At 50.8% G+C, this 19,952-nt stretch overlaps 1 protein-coding gene across 7 annotated transcripts in view; it reads left to right on the top strand.

Moving 5' to 3' along the window:
• The window catches only part of IGDCC4 (immunoglobulin superfamily DCC subclass member 4), a 40,292-nt gene that overhangs the window by 13,154 nt on the left and 7,186 nt on the right, over window positions 1-19,952 (top strand). For 3 of the 7 annotated variants that reach the window (XM_047767099.1, XM_047767092.1, XM_047767094.1), the window contains exons 4-14: window positions 6,043-6,179; window positions 7,471-7,611; window positions 11,208-11,363; window positions 12,006-12,419; window positions 12,919-13,083; window positions 13,630-13,767; window positions 14,582-14,752; window positions 16,246-16,485; window positions 16,668-16,769; window positions 18,886-19,069; window positions 19,752-19,879. In XM_047767099.1, the coding sequence (XP_047623055.1) occupies window positions 6,043-6,179; window positions 7,471-7,611; window positions 11,208-11,363; window positions 12,006-12,419; window positions 12,919-13,083; window positions 13,630-13,767; window positions 14,582-14,752; window positions 16,246-16,485; window positions 16,668-16,769; window positions 18,886-19,069; window positions 19,752-19,879 (1,976 nt within the window). The remainder of the gene's footprint in view (window positions 1-6,042; window positions 6,180-7,470; window positions 7,612-11,207; window positions 11,364-12,005; window positions 12,420-12,918; window positions 13,084-13,629; window positions 13,768-14,581; window positions 14,753-16,245; window positions 16,486-16,667; window positions 16,770-18,885; window positions 19,070-19,751; window positions 19,880-19,952) is intronic. The other 4 variants (XM_047767093.1, XM_047767095.1, XM_047767096.1 and 1 more) reach the window with 4 other exon arrangements.

The raw sequence follows: 19,952 nt of genomic DNA, 5'->3' as shown, positions 1-19,952 counted from the left end.
AAATTAGGGGGGGGGGGCGGAGTTCCTGTCATGGCTCAGTGGAAATGAATCCGACGACTAGTATCCAGGAGGACACAGGTTCAATCCCTGGCATTGCCATGAACTGTGGCATAGGTTGTAGACCTGGCTTGGATCCTGCATTGCTGTGGCTGTGGTGTAGGCCAGCAGCTGTAGCTCTGATTCAACCCCTAGCCTGGGAACGTCCACGTGCCATAGGTGGCCCTAAAAAGCAAAAAATAAAAAATAACAAAGGGGGCAGGGGAAAGAAATAATTGCATCAGATCATGGTTTCCAAAATGTGTTCTTTTTAGAACATTAGTCCCTAAAGATGATTCTGGGGGGAAAAAGTATTCTGTGGTCAAATAAGATCAGGAAACTGCCTGTAGATCTCTCTCTCTCGGAGTTGACAGGACCCTGAGAAGCCTTGTACTGAGAAACCTTTGAACTTGTTGAACAAAAGACTTCCTAGTCTTCTTTGCCCAGACCCCACTTGCAGGAACCCTGTTAATATTCCAGGAATGAGCCTTCTAGGGAGGGGACCTTGGGGGTGCTAACCCAGCCTTTCTAGCGCTGACATTTTAAGTCGTGTGCCTTCCAAATGTGGGGCTTCTCCCCACTGTTTGGTGGACACTTCTGGGAGTTGCTGGGTGAGAACCAAGTGGGAGCCTACTCCTGGGGCAGCCTCCAGAGAGGCTGGGAGCAGAAACTCTCCCTGCCTTAAGTCACAAGAGGCTCCACTTAATCCTTCTCATCATCCTTCAAAGTAAGTGTTGCTTACTTTTCATATTTTCCTCTATGTACTTTTAATTTCTATTCATGTTAGATGCATTTTCCAAATTCACAAAAACAAAAAAGAAGAAAGAAAAATTACTCGTCATCCTATCACCTGTAGAAAGCCTTTATGCTTTTCTTTCTTTCTTTTTTCTTTTTTGGCCACCCCATGGGGCATATGGAGTTCATCGAACAGGGGAGCAGATCTGAGCTGCAGCTCCAAGTTATGCCACAGCTGGGGCAATGCTGGATCCTTTTAACCCACTGTGCTGGGTGGGGATCCTCTGGACTTTTCTTCTGTGTGTTTATAAGAATTCTATTTAAAATTTTGCATTATATTGTACCAACTAGGATTTTTGTTCAGTTCTCTTTTTTTAAGAAAACAAAACTAGCATTTTATTACGATGTTTTTTTTTCTACTTAATACATAAGAAGCCTCCTTTCAGGTCTGTATATTTGGCTATGGCAGATATTATGTGCATTATCAAATGAGAGCACTGAGGATCAGAGACAGAAGTCACTGCCTCAGGTCACACTGCTCATGCCAAGAGTATCGCATGCCAGAGCCCCGGTGTGAATGACACAAGAGCCTCTTGTGATTTGGTGGTTGGGATGGGGAAGCTGCAGGGTCTGAAGAGGTTCCAGCTACAGGTGAGCTTAGAGATTGGGTGGTCCAGCTATGCTCAGAGCAGAGAAGTTACTTCCCCAAAGTTTCCCAGCAATCAGAATGGTTCCCTCACCGCCCACCATCTAGTCCAGGCATCATCCCAGGACACCATAGGCGTCTCCCTGGAGGCTGGAGCTGCCAGTTCCTGGGCTCTGGGAGTATTTGCCCCTAAGTCCTCTGAAAAGTGATCCTCATCTATAAATAAGCTGGGCTCACATGTCCCAGCACATTGTGTGTAGGGGGAATAAAGAAATATCTAAAACAGCAACTTGATTATGCCCAAGGTATGTGTTTTTACACATGCCCAGATATAGTTCTTGTACAAATATGCTATTCATAAACTCAGCCCAGTGGTTTGAAGGAGACCATATGCCTTGGTGTAGGCTGTGCACATGTACAGTTAATAAGCACATTCTGTCAGGGTTTGTGTGCATATTTTGGGAACTGATGGTCAAGATTAGATCCTGAGGCAATTCCCTGCTACTTATACTAATTTCTAATGATAGGGGATAATTTTTCTTCCATGGGAACCAGTAATCAATGAGGGCACTGTTCCCAAATCCCAGGCATTTACAAACCCTCTTCATAATTTTGGCCACCCCAACACATTTATACAATCACTGACTTTGTACATTTCTTTAATCATTTCTCTCTTTTGTAACCTTAACTCATATTAAAAAGGAACGTTAGCTCACTGCAGTCAAATAAAAAACCAGCAACAGTGACCATAAATAGAAGACAGCCATAAAAATAAATATACAACCTCTGGAATAAAAACGTACGCCAGGATCCACTTGAAATCACCTTGTTATCACCATTCACTCAACTTTAAAACCGCCACACTAATAGACTTAATTGCTGCAAGCTCCCAGTGCAATTTTCTGCCCTACCCACCTCCCAGGGCCCATCAGTCTGTCAACCTCCCATGACCCTCGGCTAGTGTCCCTTTCCCTGAGTGGATCTCTGAACAGTTCGGGGTGGAGGCTTCTTGCCCCTCAGGAGAGTCAGTGCCACTGTGTCATTTCTTCTGTGTTCTTGAATCCCTGGGTCTCAGTGGCCTTTTGCGGGGAGGAGCAGCAGGCTCAAGCTCAGCTTGGAAGGGAATGACCTCTCCCTTTTAGATAGAGTTTGCTTTGCATTCTATAAGTAACTTGCTTCATTTGCAATTTGAATTAGTTGTAAAAGGATAAAATACACCAACTTCAAGGGAAAGATTCACCTACCAACTGAACAGAGATGGCTATTACCATTATCTTTTTTTTTTTTTTTTGGCTTTTTGGCTTTTTGCTATTTCTTGGGCCGCTCCCGCAGCATATAGAGGTTCCCAGGCTAGGGGTCGAATTGGAGCCATAGCTGCTGGCCTACGCCACAGCCACAGCAACGTGGGATCCGAGCCTCGTCTGCAACCTACACCACAGCTCACGGCAACACCGGATCGTTAACCCACTGAGCAAGGGCAGGGATTGAACCCGAAACCTTATGGTCCCTAGTCAGATTCATTAACCACTGAGCCATGACATTATCTAATGTGAGCCCCTAATATATTAACAGGGTTGGGGTGGTGAAGTAGGCAGGAATTATCAAACCCATTTTTCAAATGAGAAACCTGAGGCCTGGCATGTGGTGACACTTGCTAAAGATCACATATGTTGGAACCAATTCTCTCCACTCTGCCACAGCTGCTTTTATATTAGATCCAGGAGTTATAGAACAAAGTGTACAGGGACACATGCTTTTTTCCATTAATTTTTTAAAAAAGTTTTATAGTTCCAAACTATATTCACTGTAACAAAAATAAGACACAACAGAGTCCCACTAATCCCACTCTCAGAGAAAACCTTCATGAATGACGTGTGCTTTCCCACCCTTGACTTCTTCTGCGCACTTCCTAACATATCATTTGCCTATTTTCCAAAAATAGAATTGCTTCATAAACTGTTTTGTGATTTCCCCTCCCCCACTAACCGATATGTCCTGGACATCCTTCCAAGGACAGGGCTTTTAAAAACACATTTTAGGAGTTCCCATTGTGGCGCAGCGGAAACGAACCCGACTAGGAACCATGAGGTTGTGGGTTCGATCCCTGGCCTTGCCCAGCAGGTTAAGGATCCAGCGTTGCCATGAGCTGTGGTGTAGGTCGCAGACGTGGCTCAGATCCAGCATTGCTGTGGCTCTGGCGTAGGCCGGTAGCCACAGCTCTGATTTGACCCCTAGCCTGGGAACCTCCATATGCTGCAGGTGTGGCCCTAAAAAGCAAAACGAACAAACAAAAAACCCCACATTTTAACAAAGCAGAAAAGATTTTAGATGAATACTAGAAGTGACTCCAGCTTGATTCTGTTGCCTGCAGCAAGAGCACCAACCCAGGGAAAGGTATACATCCTTTCACTCATTTATTCACTTGTCCATTTGTTCATTCAACACATAGTTAAGGCAACGCTACTTGCCGAAGGAAATATCAGCTCTTGGGTAGCTGGAGCAGTCTCCCTGGAAAGACTGGGAAACTGGAGTTAGGAATTGTGGGCAGCTCCTGGCAGGGACCCTGCTGGCATAGTCAGCTAGCTAGACTGAGGGAGGGGGAAGCATCTTAGAGGCAGAAAATGTTAGGTGAAGGAGACCTGGTTGGGGACGGGGTCCTTGTTTCTCAGATGGGTCCTACATGTCCTTCCCCATCACATTTTCCATGGCAGCAGCCCGGGTCTTGGTCTGGGATTTTAACTCCAGCCACCTTGTGGCTCCTTGTCCCTTCTCCTCTGCTGGCCCCAGCTCTGATGTGGGCAGCTTTTGGAGCTGAGGGCAAGACGCTGGTACAGAAGTGGCTTTGCATGTGGGATGAGGGAAGGACTGATGCAGGTTTATGTTTTTACTTTAAGTCTTGGGACCACAGCAGATTTCCAGGCTTGTGGCCAGAATTCTTTTCCAATACCCTTGAGCTAGTTCTCCTCTTCTGTGTTTAGATTTTCTCATACTCTTCTTTCCCCATGAGCCAAGAGATCTTAACCAAGTGCCCAGCTGCCCCATCCCCTCCCTGACCTTGGTCCAGCCTATATCCAGGGGGCAGCACCATTTGTTCCAGTGAGAAACTAGAACTCTCACCCTCAAGCTTCTAGCAGGGATCCCAGTTAGAAGGTTAGGGAAGCCCCGTTCCCTCCCTCCTTGGGCCAGAGCCTGTTCTGCTCTCCTACTCCCTAGCCCCCATAGATACTTCCTGCCTGGCCCTTCTAGCCCAAACTTCTTTCCAACACTCTAGCCAAAAGGACCGAGAATACCACCCTCGTCCATCCTCATGTACATGTTGATTGGGGCTTGCTGGGGACCACCTCCCTTTCATTGGCCTTCTCAGCCATCTAACAGCTGCTGAGACAGGCAGCCGCTAAGAACAGGGAACCCAGCACCAGAAACCTGGGTTCTAGTTTTAACCCTCCTCCAGCTGTGAGATCCTGGCAAAATAGCCTGCTCCCTCCAGGACTTCGTTTTGACATCAATAAAATGAAGATTGTGATCCCCTGTGTCTCTTGGGCTTTTTTTCCAGGGTCAGATGAGATAGTGTGAATAGAAGGGCTTTTATCAAGAGAAAGGGGAGGTGCAATAGGCAGGGAGTAAACAGATTCAAACTGTATAGAAGGTGAATAGAAAAAGTAGGTCTCCTCCCACTGACAGCTCCCAGGATCCCTCCTCAGGCACAATCCCTGTTACCAGGGACATTCAGTGCAAGCATATACGTGTCTGTGCACCTCCCCCACACTGTTCTGCACGGTACATATTTTGGAGATGGTCATATATCAACACACATGGAGCCGCCTCCTTTTAACAGCTGCCTAGCATTCCATTGTATGAATGTGCCCAAACTGATTTAGGTAGTTCCCACCCTACAGATGGACACTTGGATTGCTTCCAGCCTTTTGCTATTATACAGACAGTGCTGGAGGGACTATCATTAGACATGCTTTGGAGTACATGTATCAGAATATATGTGCGATGAAGTCCTCGAAGTGATGTTGCTGGGTCAAAAGGCCCATGGCGATTTTGATTTTAAGATTTTATCCACCTGCCTTGAAAGAGGGTGTATTTTTTTTTTTTTTTTTTGAGAGCCGTGCCCGCGGCATATGGAAGTTCTTAGGCTAGGGGTCGATTTGGAGCTGCAGCTGCTGGCCTACACCACAGCCACAGCAACACCAGATCCAAGCCACATCTACAACCTACACCGTGGATTGCAGCAACACTGGATCCTTAACCCACCGAATGAGGCCAGATCGAACGCACATCCTCACAGATACTAGGCAGGTTCTTCACCAGCTGAGCCACAACAGGAACTCCGAAAGAGGGTGTATTGATTGGCACGGCCACTAACAAGACAAGACTGCCCTCCCCCGTCCCCTTATCCACAAAGAGTGTTATTAAACCTCTCGACCTTGCTAACCTGATAGGTAAAAATGGTATCTTGTAGTTTTAATTTGCATTTTCTTTTATTACGAATGAAGCTTGAAGATGAGGAGCTGGAGGTTTCTCAGGCTGGAGGGGGAGGTGGGTCCAGGATAGTGGGCACACCACCCTCCCTGTGGAGCTCCTGCCCATCTTACAGGTGCCCTCTCCCCCTTCCCAAGGCTCATCACGCTACCCAATGGGGTCCTCCAGATCCTGGACGTTCAGGAGGATGATGCAGGCTCCTACCGCTGCGTGGCCACCAACTCAGCCCACCAGCACATTAGCCAAGAGGCCCTACTCCGTGTGGCCCGCAGAGGTAAGGGGGCTGGCTGGGTGGGGAAACCGTGGGGTTTCTGGAGTCAGTCATCTCAGACCTGGGAGAGGCCTCAAGTGGTCCAAGACCTGCCTTCAAATAGGTGACGGGTGAGGTGATGAAGCCTAGAGAAGGCAGTGCCACCCAGAAGCGCAGAGATAGTGCTGGGGCGGGGCCCAGCTCCTGGTCCAGGGCTCTTTTCCTGCAGAGGCTCTGTGTTCCCGTGGGTTGAATGGAGAGTCCAGGGTTGGAGACGGGGGCAGGGAGGTGAGGCGTCTGTGGAGGGGTGTTGGTGCCCTGAAGCCCTGGTCCCCTGCCCTCTGTGCGCCCTGAGGGCTCTGCCATTGGGGGATTTTTGTGCACTGTGAATTCAACTTCCAGGAGTCTGGGCTCCTGTTCTCTCCATTTCTCTGAAAAGCTCCCTTCCCAGTGGGATGGAGTTAGAAGAAGACAGGCTTTAGGGTCAAAATGACCTGGTTTGAATCCTAGCTTCTCTACTTACCATCTGTGTGACCCTGGGCTCCTTATCAAATGTCCAGCTCAGGGACGTGACGCAAACAGCTGAGATGAGATTAGGAAGTACCTGGTGCCCTGCAGATGCTCAATAGATCTCACTTTAGTCCTCCCCCCAAGGGCCTCTGACTTACCTCCCTTTCCCGTGGCATCTACCCGCCTCCACCTCGCCGCCACACAGCTCCTCCCACCCCCCTCCTCATCCACTCTACCTCCACTCCCACCCCACCTGCTGGGGCTTAGCTGATGAGCCGCCCTGAGTCTAGTTCAGGCGCCCTCCAGTGCCCAGGGTCTTTACCTCCACCTGCTGGACAAACTGGGTATTCATCATGTTGACCCAGGGACCCAGAGTTACACAGAGAACTTGGCAGGGAATCAGTGCTCAAGGGGCTGCCAAGCTGGCAGAAACTTGAGCCCAATCCCCTGCCTTTCCCACGTAGGAACCGAGGTCCTCTGGAGAAGGGACTTGCCGGAACTAGAAACTATGACTGTTGACTCCAAGTCCAGACTCCCAAGTCTACTCTTGACCCTGTTGGTCTTCTGCCTGGAGGGTGGGTTTGATCTGGCAGGGAAGAGTGGAGGTGGTGTGTCAGCAGCCAGGTTATTCCTCTCCTGGCTCTGAGAGAAAGAGCTGACTTCCAGTCCCAGTACTGCTGCTTTCCCCACCTGTCAGAGGGAACCGTGCCCCACCTGCCTCACCAGATGAATGTGAACATCAGGTGAGGTGCTGCATGTAACGACGCCAATGGTAAGGCTGCCTGCTGGCCTGCCCTCTCTCCAGGGTCTCTGCTATCCACTGGGGTGCAGGATGTGGTCATTGTGGCGGCCCCGGAGAACACCACAGTGGTGTCCGGCCAGAGCGTGGTGATGGAGTGTGTGGCCTCGGCTGACCCCACCCCTATCGTGTCCTGGGTCCGACAGGGTAAGTGGAGGGAGGGGACTGGAGAGCCTGGGAGAGGAAGGGTGTGGCATCTCACACATCCCCAAGTCGAGGAGTGATAAGAGTGACCATACCATGGTCACCGACCTTTGGTGTGGCAGGAACTAACTCCTCTCCCAAGACTGAGTGTGTGGGGGAGCCTGGACAAAATTAATCATCAATCCGTGTAGCAAGTTTCCTTTCCCAAGCACACTAAGTTTGCCACTCACAAAATTGCTCTTGAGGAGTTTCCGTTTTGTCTCAGTGGGTTAAGAACCTGACATACATGTCCATGAGGTTGCAGGTTCGATCCCTGGCCTTGCTCGGTGGGTTAAGGATCTGGCTTTGCCGTGATCTGTGGTGTAGGTCAAAAACACGTCTTGGATCCTGAGTCGCTGTGGCTGTGGTGTAGGCTGGCAGCTGCAGCTCAGATTTGACCCCTAGCCTGGGAACCTCCATATGCCATGTGTGCGGCCCTAAAAAGAAAAAAATAAACCACTCTTGAGACCCTATCTAGGGTGGGCACTGGGCTCGGTTCTCCACCGCACATATTTCCAGTCCTCACAGCAGTGAATGTGTGAGAGCTGAAAAAGTGCCCACGAGTCAGTGGAACTCAGACCCTCTGCTGGCCCACGCAGTATGCTGCCCCTTTGTGCCCGGCTTCACATTGGGCACAGTGAATAAAAGCCCCGGATGAGAGAGAACTGAACTCAGTCTGTGAGAGGGAGATAAACATACATCCACAAGGAGAGGCTTGACAGTAGCAGGCAGCAAGTGATGAGTGCCAAGTGGGACCGCATTATAGGAGATGCTATCAGGGTAATGAGAATGTCTGCCAAACGTCACCTTATAGTCTACTGAACACACAACCCACTCTTGCAGGAACCTCCAGGAGCCCTTGGAAGAGGATAGGGCTATTATTTCCAGTGGGCAGATGAGGAAACTGAGGCTCAGGCAGGTAGAAAGCTGGGACCCAAACTTTAGAGCCTTTTCTCTTTCTGGTACATCACCCTCTACAGCCCTGTATGGAGGAAAAGCAAGGATTATTTTTATTTCCATTTGCTGATAAGAAGTGACTTGTCCCAAGTTAATGGCAGAAGTAAGTCTTAAACCCAGCTCTCTTTACCCTTCTTCCCTGGCTCAGACCTTTACCCTATACTGCCTCCTTTTTGTATTCAGTATATAAAATGATTTTTTAAAAAAAGAGTATATAATGATAGGAGTTTCCTGGTGGTTCAGTGGGTTAAGGATTCACCATGGTTACTGCTATAGCTCAGGTTCCATCCCTGGCCCGGGAACTTCTGTATGCTTCAGGTGTGCCCCTCCCCCCAAAGTATATAATGATGAATACATAGAGTTTAAAGAAAAATAATAACCCAAACAACTACGTACCCCCACTAAGCTGATGAAAAAGAACAGTGCTGGTATCTGTGCCTCCCTGACCTGCCTGGCCTCATTGGACTTGTGAAACTTGCCTAGTTAGGGAGATCCTGGGGCCAGCAGGACCCTTGTACTATTACTGGGGTAAGCCTATGGTGTTGCCCAGAAGTTCTATTCTCAGAATTTCTCAAATCCTGACCCGGCATCAGATGATGCAGGGAGATTCTCACAATTGCCGACTCCCTCTGGAGTTCACATCCAGAGAGTAATGACCCAGGATTCTTTTTTGATTTTTCTTTTGTTTTTCCTTATTTGGGCCACACCTGCAGCACATGGAAGTTTCCAGGCTAGGGGTCAAATCGGAGCTACAGCAACTCGGGATCTGAGCCACATCTGTGACCTATGTCGCAGCTTCCAGCAACCTGGGATCCTTAACCCACTGATCGAGGCCAGGAGATGAACCCACATTCTCATGGATACTAGTCAGATTCTTAACCTACCTGCTGAGCCACAAGGGGGAACTCCATGACCCAGGATTCTCCATGCTTAAACAAGTGCCTGAGGTCCTTCTACTTTCCTGACATGGTTAGAAATGCAGAATCTGGGGTGCCCCAGGCCTCTGCATCTTAACAAGGTCTCCTGCGATTCTGAGATTTGTGTGCACAGCAAATATTTGAGAATTGCTGTCCCAGAGGTCCTGACACCTATGGTTCTGGGATCTCAGTTGGAGAAACTCTGCTAATAGCACTCCTGGTCAGAGGCTGGGAAGAGAGGGGCTGTAAAGGGACTTCATTCCTGACCCTGGGTACTTTTCCAGGAACTTACGCCACTAAGTCAGGGGAAGGGTATAATTTTTTTGTTGTTGTATTTTCTCCTGATGGCAAAAGTTGTTATGTATTCATTGTGGAAAACTGGGGAAAAGCAAACAGAAAAATCCCACCATTCAAGAGATAAAATTGTTAACATATTGAGTGTATTTTCTTCCAGATTTTTTTCTGTGCACATGTACGTTTTCCCTTAAAATTAAAAGCATGCTGTATTTACAGTTCCAAGTCCTATTTTCATTCAACAGTATATCATAAGTTTCTCCTGATCTTTAAATCTTTTTCAAAAAAATAAAAATATTTTTGGCCTTGCCTTTGGCATGTGGAAATTCCCAGGCCAGGGATCAAACCTGAGCCACAGCAGTGACCTGGGCCACTGTGGTGACAATGCTGGACCCTTACCCACTGTGCCACAAGGGAACTCCCCCAAAATAATTTTTTTTTTTTGGTTGCAGAGGCTCGATGTGGGATCTCAGTTCCCAGACCAGGATTGAACCTGGGCCACAGCAGTGAAAGTGCCAAGTTCTAATCACTGGACCACCAGGGAACTCCCCAAAGCTGATTTTTAATAACTGATATTCCATCACTTGAATATAGTCATAATTTAATTTGCTAGTTGTTGCTAGTTGGTGCCAGTTGTCCACTATTACAGTTAACACTTCAGTGATCAGCCGGGTTCACAGCTCCTCACAGCTTCCCAGCACGGGTGCCCACAGGTGGAATCCCTGGTTTCAAGGTCAAGGTGGAGCCCCTGTATCAGTTACCCTTTCTCTGGCATTGCAACATACTATTTGAAAGATTTACCAATTTGATAGGTAAACATGAACATCTGTGTTTTGATGTGCATTTCTTTGATTTGGTAAAATTGAGCACTTTTTTGTCTCTTGGCCATTTGAATTCCTTTTCTGCATTTTCTGTTCATGTCCGGAAGTCAAGGGCTTTTTAAACGGTTTTCAGTTCACATCAAGATAAAAGTCTGCACCTATTCAAATCTTTGGTTCTGGTCCAGACCTTTCCAGACATATTTTCATCACAGCAGGGAGCTAAGACCATATGGGAGGAGTGTGTACTTCTTGAGGGAAATGAATTTAACGATAGCAGGTAATGACTAGTAATGGCAATGACCAGTGTACTGAGCGCATGTAATGTGCCTGCATTGTACAAGGCCGTTTCACAGAACTTATTCGTTCCACTCTCAGAGCAGCCCTTTCAGTGAGGAACTATCTCTCCATTTTACAGACACACTGGGGCTCAGAGGGGGTCCGGTCTAGCAAGTGGAGAAACTGAGCCTGCTGTGTTCTCTTAACTGGGGTGTGGAGGGCCCTCCAGGTCCCGAGAGTGGATGGAAGGGCAGCCCTCAGCTCCTCCGCTCCAGCGCTTCCCCTCCTCCTGCAGACGGGAAGCCTATCTCCACCGATGTCATCGTCCTGGGCCGCACCAACTTGCTAATCACCAGCGCACAGCCCCGGCACTCTGGCGTCTACGTCTGCAGAGCCAACAAGCCCCGTACGCGCGACTTTGCCACCGCCGCCGCCGAGCTCCGCGTGCTGGGTGAGGAAGGGTGGAGAGTGAGACAGGGTGTAGGACACGGAAGTAGGAGTGAGGAAGACCAGATTGAGGCTGGTTAGCTGGGGCTGAGGAAAGGAGGGATGGGAGGGGGAAAATGGGCAAGTGGGTATGCTGGAGGATAAAAAAGGATGGGGCTAGGGAGGCCGGGGTTGGAGAAGGGTGATTAGGGCATGGCTTGGGTGGTTGGGGGTGTGGAGGGGTGGTCTGGGTGAACGCAGGTAATGGGGGAGGGGTGCGACTGGGGTTACTGGAGGAGATGGAGTGGTTTGGGTGGAGAAAACTGGGGGACAGGGTTGGCAGAGGGGTAAATCTGATAGGTGTGGGATCTGGGAGGTGGGGGAGAAGAGAGGGCTAAGTGCGGACGCGGGGTTAGATCCACGAGGGGCCAGGGTATTTAGGAGAGGCTGAGAAGGCCTGGGGACAACTCAGGGAGAGGGAGAGAGTGGGGGTAGAGTAAAAGCGTGAAGAGGGCTGGCGCTGCGCTGCCGAGAGTATTTTGGGGGGAAGGGTGAATCAGGGAGAGAGTTAGAATAGGTAGAGCGGACGCCATAGTTCGTCGGGGATTTGGGGGCGGGGCCCGGAGCGGCCGGAGCTCGTGGTCAGCTTCCCCATCCCCTCCGACAGCGGCTCCTGCCATCTCGCAGGCGCCCGAGGCGCTATCTCGGACGAGGGCGAGCACCGCGCGCTTCGTGTGCCGCGCATCGGGTGAGCCGCGGCCCGCGTTGCGGTGGCTGCACAACGGGGCGCCGCTGCGGCCCAACGGGCGTGTCAAGGTGCAGGGCGGCGGCGGCAGCCTGGTCATCACGCAGATCGGCCTGCAGGATGCCGGCTACTACCAGTGCGTGGCCGAGAACAACGCGGGCACGGCGTGCGCCGCCGCGCAGCTGGCAGTAGTAGTGCGCGAGGGTCTGCCCAGCGCCCCCACGCGGGTCACCGCCACGCCCCTGAGCAGTTCCACTGTGCTGGTGGCCTGGGAGCGGCCCGAGCTGCACAGCGAGCAGATCATCGGTTTCTCCCTTCACTACCAGAAGGCACGGGGTATGTCTGGGGCTAAGAAGCTCCAGCAAAAGCCTATGCAGGGGCGCATTGGGAGGGGCACATATTGGTTGACAGAAGGGTTGCCTGGTTGGTATCTTTGGGGATAGAGTGGGGTGGGGAGGGAGCCCACAGGAGAGACCTGTGTAGATATGGGTTAGCCATTTTCCCCATACCCACAATTTGTTATGAGAAGTGGGAAAGGATGCTTTTCCTCCCACGGAAAATTGCCTTGGCATTCCTGGAGTCAGCTTAACTGCAGCAGGAGTCACTTAAGTTGGACGCTAGAAAGAACTTCCTAACCAGTGGAGGAATTAATACAGTGGAAGTTGAAATCAGGAGAGTGTATTCTCTCCTCTTCAGATTATCTGGAATGATTTATAAAGAGGCTATTCCAGAGAGTGGGACAATATGTAGGATCCCCAGGCAGCCTCCAGCTGGATCACTGGTGGTGGCCCTATGACAGACCCTTTGATCCTTTCTCCCCTATGTCACCACTTAGGCATGGACAGTGTGGAATACCAGTTTGCCGTGAACAATGACACCACTGAGCTACAGGTTCGGGACCTGGAGCCCAACACAGACTATGAGTTCTATGTGGTGGCCTACTCACAGCTGGGGGCCAGCCGCACCTCCACCCCAGCGCTGGTCCACACATTGGATGATGGTAGGGCCTCTGTACCTGCAGTGGTCACCTTGGGGCCCGGAGAACTCCCTGGGGATGGTAGTTCAGCTTCTCTTTACTAGTGTACACCAAGATGCTTTTCCCTACCTTGTATCATCTTTTGTGCCCTGAAAGGGGATTAGCAGGGTTCTTATCCCTAATTTACAGTTGGGGAAACTGAGGCCCAGAACATGAGTGGCTTGCTCAAGGTCAGTAGTGTAGCTGGGACTGGAGCCCAGTTCTCATGATTGCCTGTATGATATGGCTCTTCTCCTCCTCGCCCACGTACCAGCCAGTCAGGCAAGAGCCAGTGACAACCCAGTGGATGTAGGAGATTGTGCCCCCAACCACCTTCTGGCTTCAGGGTGGGAAGGATATCCCCTCATCTGCAGCTTGGAGCTCCCCTGAGAGGCTCCCTTTCCTCCCTCAGATCCTGGTCCTGGGCCAACTTCTGACTTGCTGTGTGACCTGGGCAAGTCTCTGACCGCTCCTGAGCCTCACCTTTCACGTCGGTGGAACAGAGCTCATGCTGATGTTCTTCTGTCTCAGTCCCCAGTGCAGCGCCCCAGCTCTCCCTGTCCAGCCCCAACCCCTCGGACATCAGGGTGGCGTGGCTGCCCCTGCCTCCCAGCCTGAGCAATGGGCAGGTGGTGAAGTACAAGATAGAATACGGTTTGGGAAAGGAAGGTGAGTGGGGGCGAGGTGCGGGGGCTCCACCTGGCTGGGAATCCTTGATGTGCAGGGTGGGTCAGAGCAGCTGGGGGCCTGAACAAAGCTGAACAGTGGGGAGACTGAGGAAGGTAGGCAGAGCAGTGGAGTGGGGCAGGGTGAACCTGGAAAAGGGGCGTGTGGGCTGGCGGTAGGGAGGGCAGGAGTGAAAGGGGGCTAACTCAAGACAGGGGGAGACCTGGAGTCTAGCCCCACCTCCTCTACAGCTGCGGGGCTCATCCTGTTGTGTCCCTGCCTTAGTTTCATTATCTGTGAAATGTATCGGTGGAAGGTTATCCCTGGGGTCCCTTCCACTCACAAAGTGGATGAGGGATAGGGCGGTGGGGGGTGTACGTGTGGGACTGGGGGAACTGAGGCACTGGGGGAGGGATTGGGGCAGATGTCCCAAATCTAGAGGAGGGGGTACGAAAGGGATAAAGAGTTGGGACAAGGCAGGTGGTTGGGGGCCAGGGTGAGGATGAGGGGGAAGGGGAGGGTGAGGAAGAGGGCTTGGGGGCCCTGGAAGGCAGGCGGTACCTGATGGCCTTCACAGCCAACCCCTGGTGCCCTTGCCCCAGTGCGTGTGGGGCAGTCATTGACTGCTCCTGGGAAGGTGGGGAGCGCATGCCATCATTCGAGTCTGTCCAGGCATTGAGCTGTCAGTGCTGAGAGGCCTCAGGCTCCGATGGGCACCGAGGAACCAGGACCTGAGGTAGAAGGGCTGGTGTAGCCGAGTTTAGGAGTCATGGTCCTTAGGTGGCCGCCCAGCAGTCAGTCTTTTCTGTCCCAGCAGATCAGATTTTCTCCACTGAGGTGCCAGGGAATGAGACGCAGTTTACGCTGAATTCACTTCAGCCCAACAAGGTGTATCGAGTGCGGATTTCGGCTGGCACAGGGGCTGGATTTGGGGCTCCCTCCCAGTGGATGCAGCACAGGACGCCCAGTACACACAACCAGAGCCACGGTACGGGGTCAGAGGGGACAGGCAGGTGATGTGTGTGCATGGGTATATGTGTGTCCTGGGAGTTCAAACCCAAAGGCCCCCATCAGAGACCTTCCATGGCTCCCCCTGCTGGATGGGCAAGGGGGGATGGGTGAAGAGGGCCAGCGCTGGCCTTTGCGGGCACTCCTGGGCTCATGTCCCTTCCCTCTGCTGTGTGACCTTGGACAAACCATTCAAAACTCTACCACTTCGTTTACTCCCAGGCATGGCATGAGGATTGATTAATGTATTGTAGAGAAAGTATTTAGTACAGAATCAGACATTGTTAAATAGCAGCTGCTTCTATGATTATGATTGTTGTGTGTTTTGTTGAGAAGCCCAATGTTAAAATGATTAAATGCAGACAAAACCTGGCACACATACTATCTGTGTGACATCGGCAAGTTACTTGACTTCTCTGAGCCTCAGTTATCTTACCTGCAAAATAGGGGTAGTAGTATTTTTGTTATTTTACAGGATTATAAGAATAAAGTTAGGAGTTCCTGTTGTGGCTCAGTGGGTTAAGAACCCGACTAGTTCCATGAGGATATGGGTTCCTTCTCTGGCCTCGCTCAGTGGGTTAAGGATCTAGCACTGCCATGAGCTGTGGTGTAGGTCGCAGATGCTGCTCAGATCTGGTGTTGCTGTGGCTGTGGCTGACCTAGCCTGGGAACTTCCATATGCTGCAGGTGTGGCTGTAAAAAGAAAAGAAAAAAAAGAATCAAGTTAAAAGATATGGTACAGGAGTTTCCGTCATGGCTCAGTGGTTAATGAATCCGACTAGGAACCATGAGGTTGTGGGTTCAGTCCCTGCCCTTGCTCAGTGGGTCAAGGTTCCGGTGTTGCCGTGAGCTGTGGTGTAGGTCGCAGATGCAGCTCGGATCCTGCGTTGCTGTAGCTCTGGTGTAGGCTGGCAGCTACAGCTCCTATTGGACCCCTAGCCCGGGAACCTCCATATGCCACAGGAGCGGCCCAAGAAATGGCAAAAAGACAAAAAAAAAAAAAAAAAGATATGGTACAAAGTGTTTAGAACAGCATCATAGACACATAGTGAGCCACCCCACTCTTTGGTTCCCAACTCCAACGGCCCCATCCCTCCTTCCTGGCTTCAGCTGCCTCTGTGTTCCCCTTGCCTGCTGGTATCCACTCATTCAATTCCTTCAGAATTCTAGAGCCCTACTCTAGAGTAGGAACTATTAACCCTGAACCAGAGGTGCTCCTTGATAACTTCTTTGCAAATGCCCAGGAGACATCTCTGTATCCCCAGCACCCTGGGCTTGTGGAATAGTGAGCTCTCTAGACTGAGCCGGGGCCTGGCACTTAGGCTGGTGGCTGAGTGGTGATGCTGGCAAGGCTCTTACTCCATGCTGTCTTCCTGCTTTTTGTTTCCTCATGCCTCCTCCCTCTCTCACCCCTGGCCTCCTCCTCCTCCTTCCTTGTTCTCTTCTCCTCCCTTCCTGCTCCTCTGCCCCCAGTCCCTTTTGCACCTGCAGAGCTGAAGGTCCGGGCAAGGATGGAGTCCCTGGTGGTATCCTGGCAGCCACCTCCTCACCCTGCCCAGATCTCTGGCTACAAACTGTACTGGCGGGAGGTGGGGACAGAGGAGGACGAGGCCAATGGTGAGAGCGCCCCAGGGGGCCGTGGAGACCAGGCTTGGGATGTGGGACCTGTGCGGCTCAAGAAGAAAGTGAAGCAGTATGAGTTGACCCAGCTAGGTGAGAGGGCCGGTGGTGGTTTGGGGGGGAGTACGGGGAGGGGATGAGATGGCCATGGCTCCGGTGGAAGGCTGGACAAGATGGGTCAGGACTTGGAGATGGAATCTCTCTGAGGATAAGAGAAGAGAATGACCCTAGAGGCTCCTCTAGCCAGTGAGTTGACTCCCCATGACCTTCCTCAGTCCCCGGCCGGCTGTACGAGGTGAAGCTTGTGGCATTCAACAAACATGAGGACGGCTATGCTGCGGTGTGGAAGGGCAAGACGGAGAAGGCTCCCACGCCAGGTGAGGGGGTGGAGAAGGGGAGGAGAAGGCTCAGTCAGCCGGCCTGTATGTGGCCTCTTTCCCTCTCTCATGGGCCAGTCCTGGTTGTCACACTGAATGGAAGCTTCAGCCATCCCCAAACCCATTGTGCTAGGCTATCCTAGGTCACAGAAAGGAGCTCCAGCTTGTGCACTGTCTTTTAGGCCTGCTACCATGTTTTCATTATCCATGAGCAGTGCTAACTTGGAAGGTTTGGACCAAGAGAAACCTCATCATTGACTTCCAACCCCAAGTTTGACCTTTAAACAGTTTTAAAAATGCATCCACCTATCCCTCTGCTCTAGGCAAGGAGGGGATCCCTGTGTGGCCCACCAGGAAATGGAAGCTCAGGGTCTTAGTCCAGGATGCTGTCACAAAACACCTTAGACGTGGTGGCTTAAACAAGCAACATTTAGTTCTCACGGTTCTGGAGGCGGAGAAGTCCAAGATCAAGGTACCGGCAAAGTTAGTATCTGATGAAGACCCTTCCTGGCTCATAGACCATAGGCCATCTTCTTGCTGTGTCCTTACATGGCAGGAAGAGGACCAGAGAGTTCTCTGAGGTCTCTTTTCTAGGGCATGGCTATGGACTGGATGTTTGTATCTCTCTCAACATGTGCTGAAACCCTGTCATGGGATACATGCGATGTATAGGAGATAATTAGGATTAGATGATGTCCTGAGGGTGGGGCCCTCAGGAATGAGATTAGCACCCAGTATAAGAGGCACAAGAGAGGAGTTCATATCATGGCTTAGAACCGAACTAAGATCCATGAGGATGTGGGTTTGATCCCTGGCCCCACTCAATGGGCTAAGGATCCGGTGTTGGCATGAGCTGTGATGTAGGTTGCTTGGATCATATGTTACTCTGGCTGTGGCATGGGTCGGCAGCTGTGGCTCTGATTCACCCCCTAGCCTAGGAACTTCCCTATGCCTTGAGTGTGGCCCTAAAAAGCCAAACAAACAAACAAACAAACAAAACACAAGAGAGCTTGCTTCCCCTTTCTGTTCTGAAGATATGAGAAGTCAGCAGTCTATAACCCAGAAGAGGGCCTTCTCGAGAGCTTGACCATGCTGACACCCTGATCTCCAGCCTCCAGAACTGGGAATAATAAATTTCTATTGTTCATAAGGCATTCAGTCTATGGTTCTTTGTTGTTGTTGTTGTTTTATCTTTCGCCTTTTTAGGGCCGCACCCGTGGCATATGGAGGTTCCCAGGCCAGGGGTCCAATCAGAGCTACAGCTGCTCGCCTACACCACAGCCACAGCAATGCCAGATCCGAGCCGCATCTGCGACCTACACCACAGCTCACAGCAATGCCAGATCCTTGACCCACTGAGCAAGGCCAGGGATCGCCCAAGTCCTCGTGGATGCCAGTCAGATTCTTTTCCGCTGGGCTATGACATGACAGGAACTCCTCTGTCTATGGTTCTTTGTTATAGTAGCCTAAAACAGACTAAGACAGGCACTAATCTCTAAGACAGGACCCCACCATATGTTCAAATCTCAACATATGAATTTTAAGGGGAAATAAACATTCAGTCCATAACACTTTTCTATATACTTTACAAATATTAACTTAATTCTCATAATAGCCCTATGAGATGTAGGTACTATTATCAGCCCCACTGACAGAATAGGAAATGGAGACACAGAGGAGTTAGTTAACTTCTCCTTAGTCACACAGCGAGTAAGCGGCAAAGTTGGAATTTGGACCAGGGGAGCTTGGCTCCAGAATCCATAATTACCATGATTTGCTGTCTCTCTCTATTACACTCTTACATACTTGTGTTCCCTAGTCTGCAATCTGTATGACCTTGGCAAAAAATCACTTAAATTCTTGGGTGCCTCAGTTTCTTCATCTGTGAGGTGGGAGCGATGCTACCCAATTCAGGATTAAAAGAGAAAGGGTAGAAGAAAAGGCCCTGGGGGCCTGAGCATCCTGGTGATAGTAAAAAAAAAAAAAAAAAAAAAAAAAAAAACTGGCAGAAAAGAAAAAAAGAAAAAAGAAAATGCCTTGGGAACTGCAAACCACTATCTGTATTTAGAGATGAGTATCCTCCCTCCCTTCCCACACCCTAATTTTTACCCTCCAGACCTGCCCATCCAAAGGGGGCCACCCCTACCCCCTGCCCATGTCCATGCGGAATCAAACAGCTCCACGTCCATTTGGCTTCGATGGAAGAAGCCAGACTTCACCACAGTCAAGATTGTCAACTACACTGTGCGCTTCAGCCCCTGGGGGCTCAGGAATGCCTCCCTGGTCACCTATTACACCAGGTGGGAAGAGGGGCTCATGGTATGATGGGGGAGGAAGAGCGCAGACGGTGGGGAAGAGTGAGCAGGTGATAAGGAGAGGGACCTGCCTGGGGGTTCGGGGACTCATGTGTTAACCCAATTGAGGGTCTGATGACCTGATGGTGACATGCGGAAAAGTGGGAGTCTATCCAGTCCCATCCACCCCCTCACAGGAGACCCTTGTACTCAACCCTAGGAAATGTCATGTGCAACAGACCTATTTCCTCAACTTCAGATTATGGGGAAGAGACAGCCCAGCTGCTGTCGTAAGAGGCCCCTGATTGGGTAGGGAGACAGACCTGACCTGGGGAGCTGTTGGTTTGGCAGAAGAAATAATACAAAGCAACAGATACATAAATCACACCTAAAGTAAAATTAAGTCAAGGATAAGATGCATCAGAGATGGTTCCTTGGGTGGAGAGTGATGTGGATTAATCCAGGAAGAGGGGTCCTGGCTTGGGAATTGACCTTGGAGCATGATACCCTGGGAGCAAGTTACATCCAGGCCTCTCTGCAGGTCCTCTGGATGGTATTAGTGGTCCCCCCACTAGAGAGCAGGTTCCCTGAAAGGGGCAGGGGCTGGAGCAGGGTGTAGATCTGGAGGGGCCTGCCTTACTGGGAGGGTGGGCCTGAGAGCCCCAGTCACTGTTTCTTGCCTCTGCAGCTCCGGAGAGGACATCCTCATTGGCGGGCTGAAGCCATTCACCAAATACGAGTTTGCAGTACAGTCCCACGGAGTGGACATGGATGGGCCTTTTGGCTCTGTGGTGGAGCGCTCCACCCTGCCTGACCGTGAGTGGCCCCTCGGCCTTCTGGCCACTAGTCCATCTTTCATTGTACTCCTTTTTGCCCTTCGTGGCTCAGT

Source organism: Phacochoerus africanus, chromosome 2 (assembly GCF_016906955.1).
Source record: "Phacochoerus africanus isolate WHEZ1 chromosome 2, ROS_Pafr_v1, whole genome shotgun sequence".
In the NCBI taxonomy this organism is placed as follows: Eukaryota; Metazoa; Chordata; class Mammalia; order Artiodactyla; family Suidae; genus Phacochoerus; species Phacochoerus africanus.
The sequence above is the reverse complement of the archived record's forward strand: the minus strand, read 5'-3'. Positions and strand labels throughout refer to the sequence as shown.